Source organism: Capricornis sumatraensis, chromosome 22 (assembly GCF_032405125.1).
Source record: "Capricornis sumatraensis isolate serow.1 chromosome 22, serow.2, whole genome shotgun sequence".
NCBI classification, from domain to species: Eukaryota; Metazoa; Chordata; class Mammalia; order Artiodactyla; family Bovidae; genus Capricornis; species Capricornis sumatraensis.
In genome coordinates, this window is record NC_091090.1 from 16195702 (window position 1) to 16212454 (window position 16753).

A 16753-nucleotide genomic window follows, 5' to 3' on the forward strand; every position below is an offset into this window, starting at 1 on the left:
CACTGTTTCTGTGTTGGAGATAACAGCAGTGAACAAGGTTGGGTGTGTGTGCCTTCAAACCATTTTACCCTTTACCTCTCTAAACTTGTTCTTAATCTGTAAAATTAAGAGGATAACTGATTGAGAGAGGAGTTGATGTGATGCCACTTGGCCTTTTCTGTTTTCCACATTTGTTTCTCTTCCTCTAGAGCCAGAAGACGAGACCCTGTTACTCTCGCTTTTATAGCCCTTCCGCGTCGGGTCTTCTGCGCAGGCGCCCTGGACGGCCCCGGGGCAGGGTGGGGGTGGGGCGGGCCCGATGCCGAGCAGGTCTTCCCCGGGGCCAGGGCCCGCGAGGGGTGGAGGGAAGCGGGCTGCCCTGACGTCATCAGGCTGCGCGGCCCGCAGGGCGGGACCCGAGCGCGACAAGGCGGCCCGCGGACCGGGGCGGGCTAGTGGGGAAGCGAAACTGAGGGAGGAGGAGGCGGCGGCTCTGGCAGCGGCTGGGCCAGGCCTGGTGGCGGCGGCATCGGCGGCCTGACCGCCCCCCCTCTCCGCTCCTTGGCAGGTCGCCCTCTTCCCTCAGCGTGAGTGCCGACGCGCGGCCCCGGGGGGGGGGGCGGCGAGCGGGCGGGCACGCGGGGCTCAGCATCCTCACGTCCGCCGCCGCCGCCTCGGCCCCCGCGCTGGCGGTCGTGACCCCTGCCGCCCCTTCTCTCTCCCCTCCTCCCTTATATCCCCTGTCTCTTCCCCCGCGCCCTGTCTCCAGTCCACCAGCCGCTGCTGACACGTCTCTGCGCACATATTCTTCACACACTCACGTTGTCTACAAATGAGAGGGCTGGCCGGGAGGGACGCGAGCTCATCTCTTCCCTCTTGTGATAACGGGTGGCCGTGCGAAACCCAGGCCTGGGGAGATAGAGAGGGGATCTGAACCCCTTCCCTGGGAGAGCAGCGAGTCGAAGCCGGCCTTCTGCCTTCCTCTTAGGAATTCCCTGCCAGGGCACATTCTTTTGGATGTGTAGGTCACTTGAGCTGTGGTAGGTAGGTCGGTTGGCTGCGCGGCCTTCCCCTCTCGGGCCTCAGTTCCTGGCAGTGGCAAAGGAAAGAGGGTTGGATGAGGTGGTTTGGAAGGTCCAGATCTAGGATGTGTAGGGGCGGAGCAGCAGCACCTCCTGCCTTTCGCACACTATTTCCACTCCTTTTCCTGCATCCATCTCAACACAGTTCTTGAGTATCCTGTGCTTCTAGCCTCCCCCAGAGGTGCTAGGAATCAGAGGGCCTTTTTTGCTTAGGTTATGGGCCTTGGAGGTGGTGGTGGTTGCGGGGGCAGGGGAGTGGGATTTTTAAGACCGTACTTTAAAGTTAAATGTAGCTTAGCCTGGTTTTGCTTTCTGTTTGTTCAGCATCTCCTGTTCTTCCTTCTTCCTCAGGATAGCTCCTGCCTGTGTGTAGTTAAAAGGCTGCCTCCTTAAAAAGGAGGAGATTATGTGTTGGATTGGCTGGCTCATCCTTGAGCTGGAGAGAAGTGAAACGTGATTCATGTTTGAATCATGAGGGATCAGTGATATCTTTGGATTTCAACATTGCTGCCCTGACCCATGCTGTTCGCCTGCTCTTGTGCCCCTGCAGCTCCCCTTCCCCAAGCAGTTGCAGGCCAGCTGAGCACCCACCTGTTTGCTCTTATTTTTGAGTACTTTCTCTTTTCTGAGTCCTCTTATAGCCACTCTGTTTTCACCTACTCTTGTTTTTCAGTTTAATCACTCCTTGAGGAATGATTTCAGGAATCTCATTATTACTTCATTCCATCTCATTTCCCCCGTCATGTTTGCTTCTCATGCTTACCCATGAGCATGGATGATGGTGACACGGTGCCTCGCCTCGTTCCATTCTCTTTTTGTGGAGGCGGGTTCTTGTTCTTAAAATTGCTGTTTTTGTACCTGAATCCTATGATATGATAAGTCTGGTCCTGCTAGCTTTCCCACTCTTCCATTTTTTCAGTCAAGTCAACCACTGCTTCCATTCCTTACTCCATTTAAAAACTTTCCCAGTTCTCCCATGTTTTCAAACATCCTGAAGTAAACCAAAAACCAGTATTTGTATCATATTGTGTAATCTCTTAATTTTCCTGGTGAAATAATAATGGCGATGGAGTAGCCTTTCTGGGATGGTCTTTTTACCTTGAAAATATTTGTTGATATTCATTAGGTTTCATGATTAATTTCCAGTGTACCTTATCATCACACGTGTCCCTTGTTGCATCAAAACTATAGAATAGCAAGTACTTAAGGCCGTTTTTCCCTTGTGGCTTGTGGAGTTGATCCATGACTTTTTAGTATTTGACACCAGTGGCCCAGAGACCTCTGGGACTGTGAGCACCACATTTTCCAGTAAAACTGACAGCTCTTATTGAAAACCAGAGCTTGGCTAGCCTTCCTGGGTATCATTCTGAGGAAGAAGCTGTTCAAGCACTGACACTGGGAGCTGTTTGGAGTTGCCAGCTTTCATCCCATTAATGGTTTACTCTGGAATTCCCTGCTGTGATCCTAGTGGCTCTGACCAGGGCAGCTGACTATCTGGATTTATGGTTACAGTAACAATGAAGAGGAGAAATGATTCAGAATGCACTGCCCCTCTCAAGAAACAGAAGAAAAGAGTTGCTGAGCTTGCCCTGAGCCTCAGCTCCACATCTGATGATGAGCCTCCCTCCTCTGTCAATCATGCAGCAAAAGGTAAGCTTGCCTCTGTGGTCAGAGACCACTGACCATCTGGCTGCTTGAATCCCTGATGCCTCAGTTGGGCAGAATACAGTCCACTGCCCCATGAGGAAAATTCGGCAAATTCTACCGAGATATAGCGGCTGTAGACTTTCTCTTTTGCCATTATCCTGTTGGGAGCTGGGAATGTGTTGTAACTAAAACACTGGACTTTCTACAAGTGTGCCTTAGTTCTGTTGTGGTCCTTCAGTGAGTAGCACTCTTTTGCTGCCTTTAGCCAGGTAGACATAGTGGTGAGCCTTGAGTGCCCCTTGCTGTCAGCTGTTAATGATCCTGGGGCTCTTTCACAGGGCTGGGCTCTTTGCTGTGGTGATCTGGCTTAATTTCCCTCAGGTTTTTGCATTCTGTTTTCTCAGTTCCCTTAGCAGGTATGGTCAGAAACACCCGAAGGAATTGGAGCATCCCTGAGTTCACTGTTTGCATTAAGCTTTAAGGATTTCACTGATCTGGTTGAAACTAGCATTTTACTTTGCTTGTTTTCTAGGGTGACAGATGTTCACAGTTTCCACAGGTGCTTTCTGTGAAGCTTTCTGTCTTGGAGCTTGCCTGAAATATCAAACAATTAGAAGTAGCTCTGTTTGCATTTTCCTTGAGTTGCCAGCTATATTAATTTCCTAACAGTACCATGAACTATGTAGCTTAAAACAACAGAAATACATTCTCCAGACTTCTGGAGGCTGGAAGTCTAAATGAAGGTTACAGCAGGGTCATGCCCCCTCCCAAGACTTTAAGAAAGAATCCTGCCTTGCCTCTTTTCATTTCTGCTAGTTGCTGGCGATTCCTGGTGTCCTTGCAGCAGCATAACTCCAGTCTTTGCCTCTGTGTGTGTCTGTGTTCAGATCTCCCTCTTCTTAGGAGGAGAGCAGTCATTGGATGAGGGCCCACTCTAGTCCAGTATGACCTCATCTTAATTTGATTACATCTGCAGAGACCCTGTTTCCAAATGCCATGTTCCCAGTGCTGGGTGGATATGACGTTTTGGACACCCAATACCCCCAGCAGTCTTGCATTTTGTATCCTCTGCTGGATCAATGGTAAATTGGAATGAAATTTGGTGACAGATTGGTGACTGAAATAGTGTAAAGGATTCCCTTGAGGGTGATAGAAAATACAGTTTATTCTCAAGAGGCTGGCTAATTGAAGGGCGGTTACTCATCAGGTGTACTGAATAGCTGGTCCAGAAGGGAGGAACTTGACAGACCTTGCAGACAGCTAATGAAGCATTTGGTGCGGCCATGATCCCCGCTAGATAAGAGACTCTTCTTATAACCTTCTGTGTGGGCATAGGTGTGGCTTTAAAGTTGTCACAATGGATTTTAGGGTGGGTGGGAAAGGATTTATGTCATTGAGGTTGCTAACTTGGGAAGGCAAAAATATATTGGGTGAATCGGTTCTGGCAACTGTTGAGGAAGGGAATTTTGCTTATCACCTGGGATTTGAGCAGCTTGAAGGTAGAATCTTTAGTCCTGAGCAGGAGAAATGGCCTGTAAGGGAGAAGGGGAGTGTGTGCCTAGGGGAATACTTAGGTGGTGGAGGTATCTGGTCCTAAGTGGATCTCCAGGGACATTTGCTCTCAAGAGAATGACTCCCAGGAGATGAAGGTGTATACTTAAGACTCTTTCAAGGGAACCAGTCTAATTTAAATTTCAAGCTTTTAAAAATGTGACTGTGGAGATTATCCCCCCTCCCTCCCATTCTCCCACAAACTCCCCTTAATTCTGCCAAATGGCTTTAACCTTTTCAGAAGTAGCACCATATGACTCAGTCAGGTTTGACTGTTCCTGGTGTGTGTACAGAATGGAAATCTAGAGGTGGCCAGTACATTGTATATGTCTGGCAATAGGCCATTTGGTCCCTTTGATTGGCAGAAAAATGAGGCAGAGGCAAACATTGTTAACTTCCCGGGTCAGCTAATTTTAGGGAGGGGCAGCTCCACAGATGGAGAAGGCAGTGGCACCCCACTCCAGTACTCTCGCCTGGAGAATCCCATGGACGGAGGAGCCTGGTGGGCTGCAGTCCATGGGGTCACTAAGAGTCAGACACGACTGAGCGACTTCACTTTCACTTTTCACTTTCATGCATTGGAGAAGGAAATGGCAACCCACTCCAGTGTTCTTGCCTGGAGAATCCCAGGGACAGGGGAGCCTGGTGGGCTGCCGTCTATGGGGTCGCACAGAGTCGGACACGACTGAAGTGACTTAGCAGCAGCAGCAGCAGCTCCACAGAAAGCTCTGAGGATGAGGGTCTGGTGTCTTCATCAGCAAGACTGCTGTCTGTGCCCCTCCCCCTGCAGCCCCATGCCTGGCATGGAATAAATGGCTCAGTAAGTGGGGACGACAGAGGATGAGATGGCTGGATGGCATCACCGACTCAATGGACATGAATTTGAGTAAACTCTGGGAGTTGGTGATGGACAGGGAGGCCTGGCGTGCTGCAATTCATGGGGTCGCAAAGAGTCGGACACGACTGAGCGACTGAACTGAACTGAAATATTTACTGAATAGAACTGATGGAAGGCAACAGTGGTATCTTTTCTAAGAGCCTTAAAATGCTTCACCTCTTGGACTGTGCCCACCCCTCCTGTAGTCTGCAGAGGATCATTTCATTAAGTGCCTTGTGTCTCTGTCATCTCCGTCTGTGGTGACTTCTCCCAGGCATTCCCTGGACAGTGTGCTCCGGTAGTTTTCTGTCTCCCCAGAAACTGCATATCCGCTGAGAGCTCTGTGTGGCTTTGCTGCTCAGCACACTGCATTAAAGCAGGTGCATTTCCTCTCCACCACTGCCACCTGGACACACTGTTGAACAGATGATTGAAAAATGCTCTTTAGGGAGTGCAGATAGAAAAACAAAAAATCAGTAGTTGCTGTTTCTGTCTGGGCCTTGTTTGTGCTTCCTTTGCTAGATCAATGTGGTGACTCATTAATAGGTCTATTTAGTTTAATCAGTTTGTTTATTTTGCATTATTGACAGGGTAGCTGCATTGCCAGTCTGAGACTGACATCTGACCAGACTAAAGAAAAGGCATGTTGTTGTCATGGCCACTGGGTCATCGTGTGTTCTTTTGAGTATTTTAAGAGGAGTTTCAAGGCATTTTCAAGCCTAAATATACTCTTGGAAATTAAGCAAGGAGCGGCAGATGGCAGTCATTTTGTTCTTTTTGGTTGTTTGTCACAGGATAGGTTGGTCTAGACCCCGAGATGATTTCCTTTTCTTCTCAGCTGCACATCCCGTGTGGGCTCCCAGCCCTCCCACAGCGTGTTGCTCTGGGCTCCTTTAGCCGAAAGTGCCTTCCCCTCCACCAGGTTTAATTCTTCCCTAAATAGGCTATTTTCCCTGAAACGCCATCGTTTTCCTGTCAGCCCAGATTCATGACCTTAATCAAAAACTTCCTTTATCGGTATCTGTTTAAATTGCTTTAACGAGTTACCATTCGTCCGGCATGAAGGAGAAATTGAGTCTTTAAACAGGAATGAGTGTGCTCCTCAGCAGTTGTTAGGCAGGATGTGGTGTTTATGGCAGTGCGTAGTTTATTCTCCCGCATCTGTGTGCTGCTCACCGTGGCCGTTGTTGCCAGAGCTGCCCCTCGTGTGCTGTCACTGTCATTTTTAATCCTGACATGTTTGACCTACTGTTCTGTTATGAACAGTTCTGTCAGTAGCTGGGATACCTCTGATTCTTCTCTAAAATAAACCTCTTGTCTTTAAAATGATTTAAGAGTAATGATTTCTGTCGGGTAGAGAAGAAATCTTAAGTGAAAACGTGGAAGAATGTCTTAGGCTCTCTGGTAGGTTTTAGAAGGGAAGCTCCTGGGGAGTAAATGGGAATGCCACCCAGCTTTGGCACGTTCTTAATGAAACTCATGATTTTAATAGACCAACCTTATTACTCCTGTTAATTTATATCCTCATTATAAGATTGCTCAATATTTGCTAAATTCTTATCAGTCTTGGGAGGCTAAACTTCCTCTTTAGCTCTTGCTGCAGCAGAGACAGGTGTCTTCTTTTCATGTGAAAAGAGTGGCCGTGGCAGTCTGTGGACATCAAGACTGTTCCAGGGCACTTGGCTTCAATGGTGTCAGGCTAAGAACAGGCTTTAAATAGCACATGAAATAGAGAAATAAGGCTTATCTGCTAATCCAGCACACTTCTCCATCTCACAAAGAAAAGCCTAGTTGGATATTTTAGCTCCCATCAACCTCATTCTCAGACCTTGGGCGGGACAACTGTATTCTTGGTGACACCTTGGAAAGACAAATGGAGTGGAAAGCTTTGTGCCAGAGTCTGGTCCAGGAATATTGTACCTGAGCCACCAAGGATTTGTCCAGTGAGCCTTGCGCCCAAATTTGGTTCTCTCTGTCATTTTGGTCCAAAAATGTTATGAAGACAAAACAAAAGATCTCTCTCTCTCTCTGGGATCTGACGGTGGCAGGAACCCTGCTTGCCCAGGAATGGTAATCATATTGTTGATGGGTGCCCACTGTTGGATCGTTAAGCAAACCTAACAGCCTGGCAGCTCCCTAGAGCTGGATCAAGGGCACATTGTCCTGTGAGAAGGAAACCAGGCTTTCCTAACCTTTGTATAGATAGACGTGTGAGTCTGCATATAGCTGGTGAACGAAATAACAACTGATATAACATGGCTAGTCCGGTGGCAGGATCCCTGGGCTTCCCTGGGAAACTAGGGCTGTGCCCAGGGAGCTGCCCGCTACTGAGCAGTACAGGTTAGAGTCAGGGAGCAACTGAGGAGGAAGACGCTGCACCTTGGGAAGCACAGCTCTTCAGCGGGTGGGAGCTCTGTTGAGCTCACATCTCTCCTCTGCATGGGCAATGAGAGGCCTAGGGTTCGTCTTGAGCTACTCAGGTCTTTTCCCTCATATGCTGTCTGCTGAAGATTACTCTGGAGACAAATTCTGCACAGGACTTATTGAATGAGACTTTATTTCTTTATCGTTTTATTTTCCTTTAACCCTAATTTTGAAACTAATATATTCTTATTTCTCACACAGAAAATGCAGAAAAGCCAAGACAGAAAATAAATATCACCATACCTCTCAGTTTCCATGGTTACTCATTGTTAACGTTCTGGGTCTGTCCTTCTGAGTAGCACTCTGTGACGTGTGCTGCATTGGCCCGTGTAAGCACGTCGGCTCCTTGTTGAGGGAATTGGAGGGTCACCTTAAGAGGACAAAGGCTGATTTGGTGCCTCTCATTCAGGGATTTTCTCAGCCAACATTCCTCCTCAGAAGCCAGAATTTTGGTTTTAAGTTTATTCTAATTTTTTCACCCATACTCACCTGCTTTTCTTTTGCAGAATGTCATATATACTGAAAAACGCATGTTTATCTTAGCTGTTGGATTTTTAAGCTCTCTGGGAGTAGGATTGATACTTTTGGATAGTACTCCATTGTATATAACACGGACAGTTTATAAAAACAGCCCCTCAACCAAAGTTGTTATCTGATCTATTAAACAGTATAAGGTGTCCTTTTTTGGCCTTGGTACAGGGTGCTAAAGAGTAGTCCAAGGGGGACACAGTTCTCTGTCAGGATATAGATATTCCATCTTCATGCTTAAATTTTTTGTTGAACCTTAAAAAAATTTTTTAAGACTTCATTTTTTTTTTTTTTAACAGCGGTTTGTTTCACAACTCAATTGAAAGTAGAAAGGGACCTCCTACACCCCCGCCCCTGTGTGTACAGCCTCCTTCATTAGCAACATCTCTCTTCGGAGTGCTGTGTTTGTTAAAATTGATGAACCTATGCTGATACAACATTATGGTTCACTCCTGATGATGTACACTCTGTGTATTTGGACAAATACTAGATTGGTGCAAATGTAATTGCAGTTTTTGTATTGTTGAAATTTGCCATTTGATACTGGAATACATTCTTAATAAATGTGATATTATACATCATTTTAATGCACATTTCTTGCCTTTTTTTTTTCCTGCTAATGTCTGTTTACTTGCTGTTTATCTTTACTTTTTGGACTATGGAAATTATGTTAGATGAAAAGCAAATTTGAGCTATTTTCTTGAGTTTGAAGTCATAAAGCAGTGGAGACAATTCGCAACGTCAACAATGCATTTGGCCTAGAAACTTCTATTGAACGTACAATGCAGTGGTGGTTCAAGAAGTTTTGCAAAGGAGACAAGAGCCTTGAAGATGAGGATCATGGTGGCTGGCCATTGAAAATTGATAACGACCACCTGAGAACAGTCATCAACGCTGGTCCTCTTAGAACTACACAAGCTGTCAGAGAACCTAGTGTCCACCATTCTATGGTCATTTGGTATTTGAAGCAAATTGGAAAGGTACAGAAGCTCAGTCAGTGAGTGCCTCATGAGCTGACTGCAAATCAAAAACATTGTCATTTTGAAGTGTCGTCTTCTTGTATTCTGTGCAACAGCAATGAACCATTTCTTGATCAGATTGTGATGTATGATGAAAAATGGATTTTATATGACAATCAGCGATAACCAACTCAGTGGTTGGACTGAGAAGCTCTGAAGCACTTCCCAAAGCCAAACTTGCACCCCAAAAAATCTCATAGTCACTGTTTGGTGGTCTGCTGCCCATCTGATCCACTACAGCTTTCTGAATCCCAGTGAAACCATTACATCTGAGAAGTATGCTCAGCAAATCGATGAGATGCACTGAAAACTGCAACGCTTGCAATCAGTATTGGTCAACCGAAGGGGCCCGATGCTTCTCCATGACAATACCTGACCATATGTCACACAACCAATGATTCAAAAGTTGAACAAATTGGGCTACCAAGTTTTGCCTCATCCACCATACCCCTTCTTCAAGGATCTCAATGACTTTTTGCAGGGAAAACGCTTCCACAACCAGTGGGAGGCAGAAAATGCTTTGCAAGAGTTTGTTGAACCCCAAAGCATGGATTTTTATGCTATAGGAATAAACCAACTTACTTCTCATTGGCAAAAATGTGTTGATTATAATGGTTCCTATTTTGATGAATAAAGATGTGTCTGAGCGTAGTTAATAACGGTTTTAAAATTCACAATCCAATACCATAATCACTTTTGCTCCAACCTAATATATAATGACATGTATCCTTCCCCTGTATTTCTGAGGGCTGGATGTCTTACACCACATGTTTGAGGTATTGTAAAAGGGAATGTCCTAAGGAGTTGTACACTCAGTAGATCCTTAGCAAAGATGACAACTGGGTGCCAGTTCTTTAAATTCACTACAGTGAGTACCTAGTTTATTTGTTTTAATGCAAAGCCTCAGTTCAAGTGTTAGAGATAGAAGGTTAATTGTGGCACAGTCATTGCTCCCTAGGAGTGACTGTGTCCAGTGGGATGGCATCTGGCAACTAGCTCTCAGGCAGTGTGATGAATGCTGTGCTACTGGTGTGAATACTGGTACTATTGGAGCTCTGTGGAAGGGAAAGTCAGGCCTGGGTGCTAGGGAAGACTTCGTTCTTCTCTGAATGTCAACCCTTTGCGACTCCGTGTTCTCACAGGGAGATGGATGGATCAGTGTACACAGGCTTTAGAATTAGAATGTAATCCTCAAGTTATGAATACCTGTATAAAGCCCATTTTGGGTATATAGAGAATTTTTTTTTAATGGCTGTCTTTTGTGCCTGTCCTCAAATGCTTCCCACAAGCAGCCAAACTTTGAGTCAACATTTCTTCTCAAGGACCTCCTTTTTTTCTTAAAAGAATTGTGCTACATTGCTAAGTTAGGGGTTTTTTTTAACATTTATTTTAAATTTTGATAGCTAATATATTCACATGGTTCATAAATCAAAAAATATAAAAAGATAGCCACTATAAACTCTAGTGATATAAAAATAGAAATCAGGCTTCACTTTTTCCACTTGTTCCAAGTAATCATTGTGGTATTTTTTCCTCTATGCCTCAACCACACATGTGTGGCTAATCACTTTTATTGGTCTTGTATATCTTGCCTTCCAAAAACTTTGTAATTATAAGAAATAAAAATTTATTCTATTTTATTCTTATTGTCCTTTTTGAGAACATGAAAGTTAGGATGCCATGCTCATGGATATGGTCTTGGTCTTCTGTTACCCGGTTGACAACATGTCTTGGTGGTCTCATCATTTCAATACATAGAGTGGAGGTTCCCAAGTTTTCTTGGTTCTTGACACTCTTAGTGTTGCCTTAACTTTTTTCACTATGCCTTTAAAATACCCAAAGAAATACCTAACAGGTTTGTTAGTATTTAGGTCTAAATAGCAAGCATTTATATCCTAATACCTACCAGATGTTTGCAAGAATAATATTCATAAATTGAAGAGATTAAAAAATTTTATTCTTTAAAGAAATTTTTATTGTAAGCTGCACTGGATTTTCGTTGCTGCGTGCAGGTTTTCTCTAGTTGTGATGTGTAGGAGCTACTCTCCCTTGCAATGCAAGGGCTTTTCCCTGCAGTGGCTTGTCTTGTTGCAGAGCACAGGCTCTGGGATGAAGGCGCTTAGTTTTCCGGCACCATGTGGAATTTTCCCAGATCAGAAATTGAGCCTGTGACCCCTGCATTGGCAGACGGAGTCTTATCTACTGTTCCACCAAAGAAGCCCCCAGAATTTTATCCTTAAGTAAGCACAGTTGCCTATTAATGAGATTTCTGTACTCCTGAGCACTGTACAGCTTCTTTAACCTTGGGATCAGATTGAATGCTACCACTGTCATTTCCTGTTCTGTATTCCTCCTGGCTTGGTGGTTTATACCATTTTCAGTGGGAATATGCAGAAATTGTTTACCAGATTTTTTTTTTCCTTGCTCTCTCTGTGCACCATGGAGGATCTTCATTCCCTGATCAGGGATCGAAACCCCGCCCCCTGCAGTGGAAGCGTGGAGTCTTAACCACTGGACCACCAAAGAAGTCCCCTGTTTAACTGATCTTTGAGATAGAATTTATTTCCAAATTTGGGTGGATTTGCCTAAGAAGCTACCTGCATAAAACTATATTGGGTTGAGATATCTTTTTCTTTTTTTTGGCCATGCCATCTAGCTTGCTGGGTCTTAGTTCCCTGACCAGGGATCTAAGCAACCTGGCAATGAAAGCACTGAGTCCTAACTACTAGATTGCCAGGGAATGCCTTAAAATCTTCTAAGAGATTCACATATCTATCAAAGAGAAGGAAAGATGCAGTTATAATGATTATCTAGACTGTGGCTTATCCCGCCTTTGGCGGGTAGTAGCTGCTAAGATGGGTCTTATTTGGAGTCTTTTGGCAACAAAATTGCTGACAAATGATGCTAATGGCTTGACTCACCCAGGCTGGCAGCTCCCTCCTGGAGCCTTCAGTTGCAGCTGCTTGAACCCTCTTCCTTTCCTACCCCCACCACCCCCTTCACTTCTTCCTTTCTCTTCCCCAACTTTCACTCTGTGAGCCAGCTCTTTGGGGCTGTGCTGTAGACGCCCCCCTCTCACCCACAAGTTTGAAGGACCATGAAAACAGAAAGCTACGAGGTTAGACAATCGCAAGCTAGTAGTCCCCATGATAGAATTGTTGAAAATGAAAACAGGTATCAGTGTTTGGAAAGTGATGTTCAACTAATAAATAGCAGCAGAAATAATAATCATATTGTTAATAAATTTTTTATTTGACACTGCACTCCCAAATACATTTTTTCATTTAATCTTCAAACAACTCTATGAGGAAGGTATTATCATCCCAGTTTTGTAAGAGATGGGAAAGGAAGACTGATATTTTGAACTCCCATTGTGTGTCAGATACCCTTAGGAACCTTCGGTGGCCTTGCCCAAGATCACACAGTTTAGAAGAGGGAGAGAATACATTTGATCTGGGTCACTTAATGAACTGTGTGTGTGCAATGCATATACCGAACACTAGTTGTATAAATGAAACTTGAACTTTTAGAGGATATATTGTGCCATAAACACACCAAAACATTTTCTTTTTTCTTTTCTAGCATCTGCTACAAGCCTCAGTGGGTCTGACAGCGAGACTGAGGGGAAGCAACGCAGCTCGGACTCTTTCGACGATGCATTCAAAGCAGACTCTCTTGTGGAGGGAACTTCCTCTCGATACTCCATGTATAACAGTGTGTCCCAGAAGCTCATGGTATGTCAGCGCTTGGGTTGGGTTTCTAAAGCTCTACCAGCAGAATGAGAGGAGGGAAACTGTGTTGGTAGAAGCAGCAAAGCGAGGGCGTAAGTTTTCCCTCTGCTTCCCAGCTGCTGTAGTTCAGTAGAGAGAGCGTAACTCCTTCTTGATACACGTATCACATCTGAATCATCCGTGTGGCTGTTCAGGCCTGCTTCTCCTGTCTAGAGCTGGGGCAGCCTTTGGTCTCAGTGTTAGGTAAAAGACGACCAGGACACCAAAAGAGTGTCTAACAGGCTTTTAATGCTGAAGCACTCCCGGGCGGGTTTCCCGGACCCGAACGAGGCCGGTCGAGGGAGTCTGCGCCCGGACTGTGCTGGGGAGTGGTTTATATGCGTTCCTTGCAGGGTATGGTCGAGCTAGATCGCCCAAAAAGGTACGGTTAGTGAACGGGGGTTCGGATAGGTGACAGGTCCTTCTACGTGGCTCGGGCGGGGCGGCTTTAGCTGGCGAAGTGTGCTGCCATTGGTCCCCAGGATCTGGGAGGCTCCTTCTGTTAGGGACTTCCCCCGCCAGCAGGCGAGAGGAGGGGCGGGCCATCATAGCCCCGGGGTCGGGCCTTACACTTAGTAGTGAGTTCTTATGAGCAAAGCTTTTGAACTGTGGTGTTGGAGAAGACTCTTGAGAGTCCCTTGGACTGCAAGGAGATCCAACCAGTCCATTCGGAAGGAGATCAGCCCTGGGATTTCTTTGGAAGGAATGATGCTAAAGCTGAAACTCCAGTACTTTGGCCACCTCGTGTGAAGAGTTGACTCATTGGAAAAGACTTTGATGCTGGGAGGGATTGGGGGCAGGAGGAGAAGGGGACGACAGAGGATGAGATGGCTGGATGGCATCACTGACTCAATGGACGTGAGTCTGAGTGAACTCCAGGAGTTGGTGATGGACAGGGAGGCCTGGTGTGCTGCGATTCATGGGGTCGCAAAGTGTTGGATACGACTGAGCGACTGAACTGAACTGAAGCACACGGATGTGTGTTGGTGGATTAGGAGCCTTCATGCTGAGATTTTTGCTCTAGTGATTGATCTTAAAATGACTAAAATCCTGCTCACTCCCAGGTTCAGAAGAGGGTCCAGTTTTCCTTTCCAGCTTTCGTACCCTGTTGATATACCACAGGAGGAAGGTGGAAGAAAAGACTTGCTTATTTCTCTTATCAGACTTCAGTATATGTGCAAAGGTCAGGGAAATCCAAGTTTGTCTTCTGTCTAGCTTCACGAATATTATAGTTGACGTCTTCGTTTTCTGTTGGAGTCATTTGAGAACAAGAACTGCCACTTCTGAAGTCGTAGTCAGGATTCTGATTTGGGGGCCAAAAACTTCGGGGAAGTAGGAGATGGGAAGGTTGGTGACTCAGGCTCTGACATGGGGAAAGGTTTGTGGCTACTGTAGGAATTTCATCAAGCTGCTGAGCCTGCAGTGCCTTTTCACAGGGAATACAGGCCTCTAGAGGAAACAGGTCCTCAGAGTTGGAGTTCTTTCATTAGACAAGAGTATGTGGGTTTGGGGTCTCTGGTTTTAGGCATATGTAACTGGGCCCAGGACTGTAGAGTTTAGTGTAAGCTTTTTAGTTAGTTGTGACATTTAAACAGATGCTTCTGTCCAGTCTTACAGTACCTCCCATGCCTCAGTTTTACATGAAGTGATTTTTCAGTTACTCATTTGATTAAGTGGACTCCTACAAGCCCTCATTGTCCTTCCCTAGTAAGGCCATTTGACTGGTTAAGGGTAAGGTTTAGAAGTTGCCGCTGGAAGCAGTTCCATTTTAAATTATGTTCTCTTTATCAACTCTGCTCTCGATTTACTTCTCACTTAATCAGACAAATTAGCTGGAAGGGTAGTTGTGCAAATGTCCAGTGAGATTCATTATGTACTCTTGGTGCCTTTAATTACAGCTATGAGGTCCTTCTCATTTATCCAACTTCTGGTTGCTCTAGACTTTTCACCCCCAGAATAGACAGCCACAGGGCTCACAATCAGATTGCAGTTATTAGGCTAGAAGGAAAACTTTAGGCCTTACTCGTTTATATTTCTCACAATTTAATACAGTGTCTGACACAGTAGAAGAACTGAATAAATGTCTTATTTATGTAAGTGCTCCACTTCTGTTTGCTTATGTAAATACACCATTTACTTCTCTTTTTCAGGCCAAGATGGGCTTCAAGGAAGGTGAAGGATTGGGTAAATACAGCCAGGGTCGGAAGGACATCGTTGAGGCCTCTAATCAGAAAGGTCGACGAGGCTTGGGTCTGACACTGCAAGGCTTTGACCAAGAGCTGAATGTGAACTGGCGAGATGAGCCAGAGGTACCTCATGTGGAGAGGAGATGGGAAGGCCATTTATGTTTTTATGAAACCATATTAACAAACTAGAAGTCCTCAGAGGCAGTATGATCAGGGTGGTTGGTGGGGATTGGAACTAGTTTCTTACATGGAAGATTTGGGGGTGTCCAAAATGGAAAAGAGCCTGGGGGAGATACGGTGGGATATGGATTTGTTTCCTGTTACTTCATAGAAGACTGGGTCTAAGACCAGTGGGTAGAAGATACAGAAAGGCAGAGTGTGTCTCCACAAAGAACTTGAATAAATAGATAACAGCTTTTCACCAGTGATGAACATGCCTGAGGAGGTAGTGAGCACCCTCTGCTGAAAGGATTCATGTGACAGATGAGGGCCACTCTCCCACTGTGTGAGTAGCTGGATCAGGTGCCCGCCAAGGTCCTTGCACTGCCTCAGGTTTATGATATCCTGATATTAAATAGGTGTTTGTTTATGCCAAATAGCTTTTCTCTTGTGGGTTTATTCTGCTTATCTCCTTGGGTGTGAGTTTGTTTTAATCCTGAATATCTAAAGAGATTCCCTTTTGATGGCATAGATAATGTTGAGATTTTATGTCTATTCATTTACTTATGCCCTACCTTATTTCACAGAGGATTTGAAGTGGGTATAATAAAAAATACCTAAAAATAATGGTAAAATGTTACCATTATAGAGTTGAAACTAGAGAAGATAAAACACAAATGTCTAGCCTTCCATATAGTTGCTGTAAGTTGAGCTTCAGATGTTGCTCTGAACTCTGGAAAATAGATATTTTATTTGTCTCCCTAATGTTCCGGTGCAGCAAAGAAGTTCTGTGAACCTGTGCATGATAAAAGCCTAATAAAGTGTCAGAGTAAGATGCTAACAAACCAGGAGTTGATGGATTCTGAGAGTGGTTCTGCTGTGTTGCCTTGTAGTTGTAAGGAGACGCAACAATGCAAAATAAGCAAATATTTATAATTGGGGCTAGATGTAGGTTTCTACCTCCAAATTCCTTGGTACTTTCCATGTCCTCATTTATTTAAAGTGAGTGAAAAGTCCCTACCCTCTCAATGGGGCAGAATTAGAACTTTGCTAAACTTGGAATCTGAAATTTGCTTTTAAAATCTGTTTTTAATAGAGACAGGCTATTGAAAAAAAAAGGGGGGGGGTTTTGGCCTTGTCACATGGCTTGAGAGATCTTAGTTCCCTGACTGGGGATTAAACCCTGGCCATGCCAATGAAAGCTCCAAGTCTTAACCACTAGACCACCAGGGAATTCCATGAATAATTTGTTTGAGGCAAGACTGACTTAATCACCATTTACCATAATTCACTTTTTTTTGCTTAAAGATAATCTTTTGGTTAAGAGTTTGCCTCAACTATTTGTTGGTGGCCACTTCTTTTTTTTTTTTTTGTGGTTGTTGTTTTTTGTTTTTGTTTTAAATTTTAATTGTTTGCTTATTTTTGAACATGCCAGCTCATGTGGGATCTTAGTTTCCCAACTAGGAATTGAACCTGTGCCCCCTACAGTGGAAGCACAGCGTCCTAACCACTGGATCATCAGGGAAGTGCC

The 16753-nt window shown here is 44.9% G+C and overlaps 1 protein-coding gene across 3 annotated transcripts in view; it reads left to right on the plus strand.

Moving 5' to 3' along the window:
* The first annotated feature begins 451 nt into the window (after positions 1–451).
* Positions 452–16753, plus strand: part of CMTR1 (cap methyltransferase 1) — a 59803-nt gene continuing 43501 nt past the window's right edge. For all 3 annotated transcript variants that reach the window (XM_068961096.1, XM_068961098.1, XM_068961097.1), the window contains exons 1-4: positions 452–566; positions 2574–2711; positions 12690–12841; positions 15028–15186. In XM_068961096.1, the coding sequence (XP_068817197.1) occupies positions 2579–2711; positions 12690–12841; positions 15028–15186 (444 nt within the window). In that variant the 5' untranslated portion in view covers positions 452–566; positions 2574–2578. The remainder of the gene's footprint in view (positions 567–2573; positions 2712–12689; positions 12842–15027; positions 15187–16753) is intronic.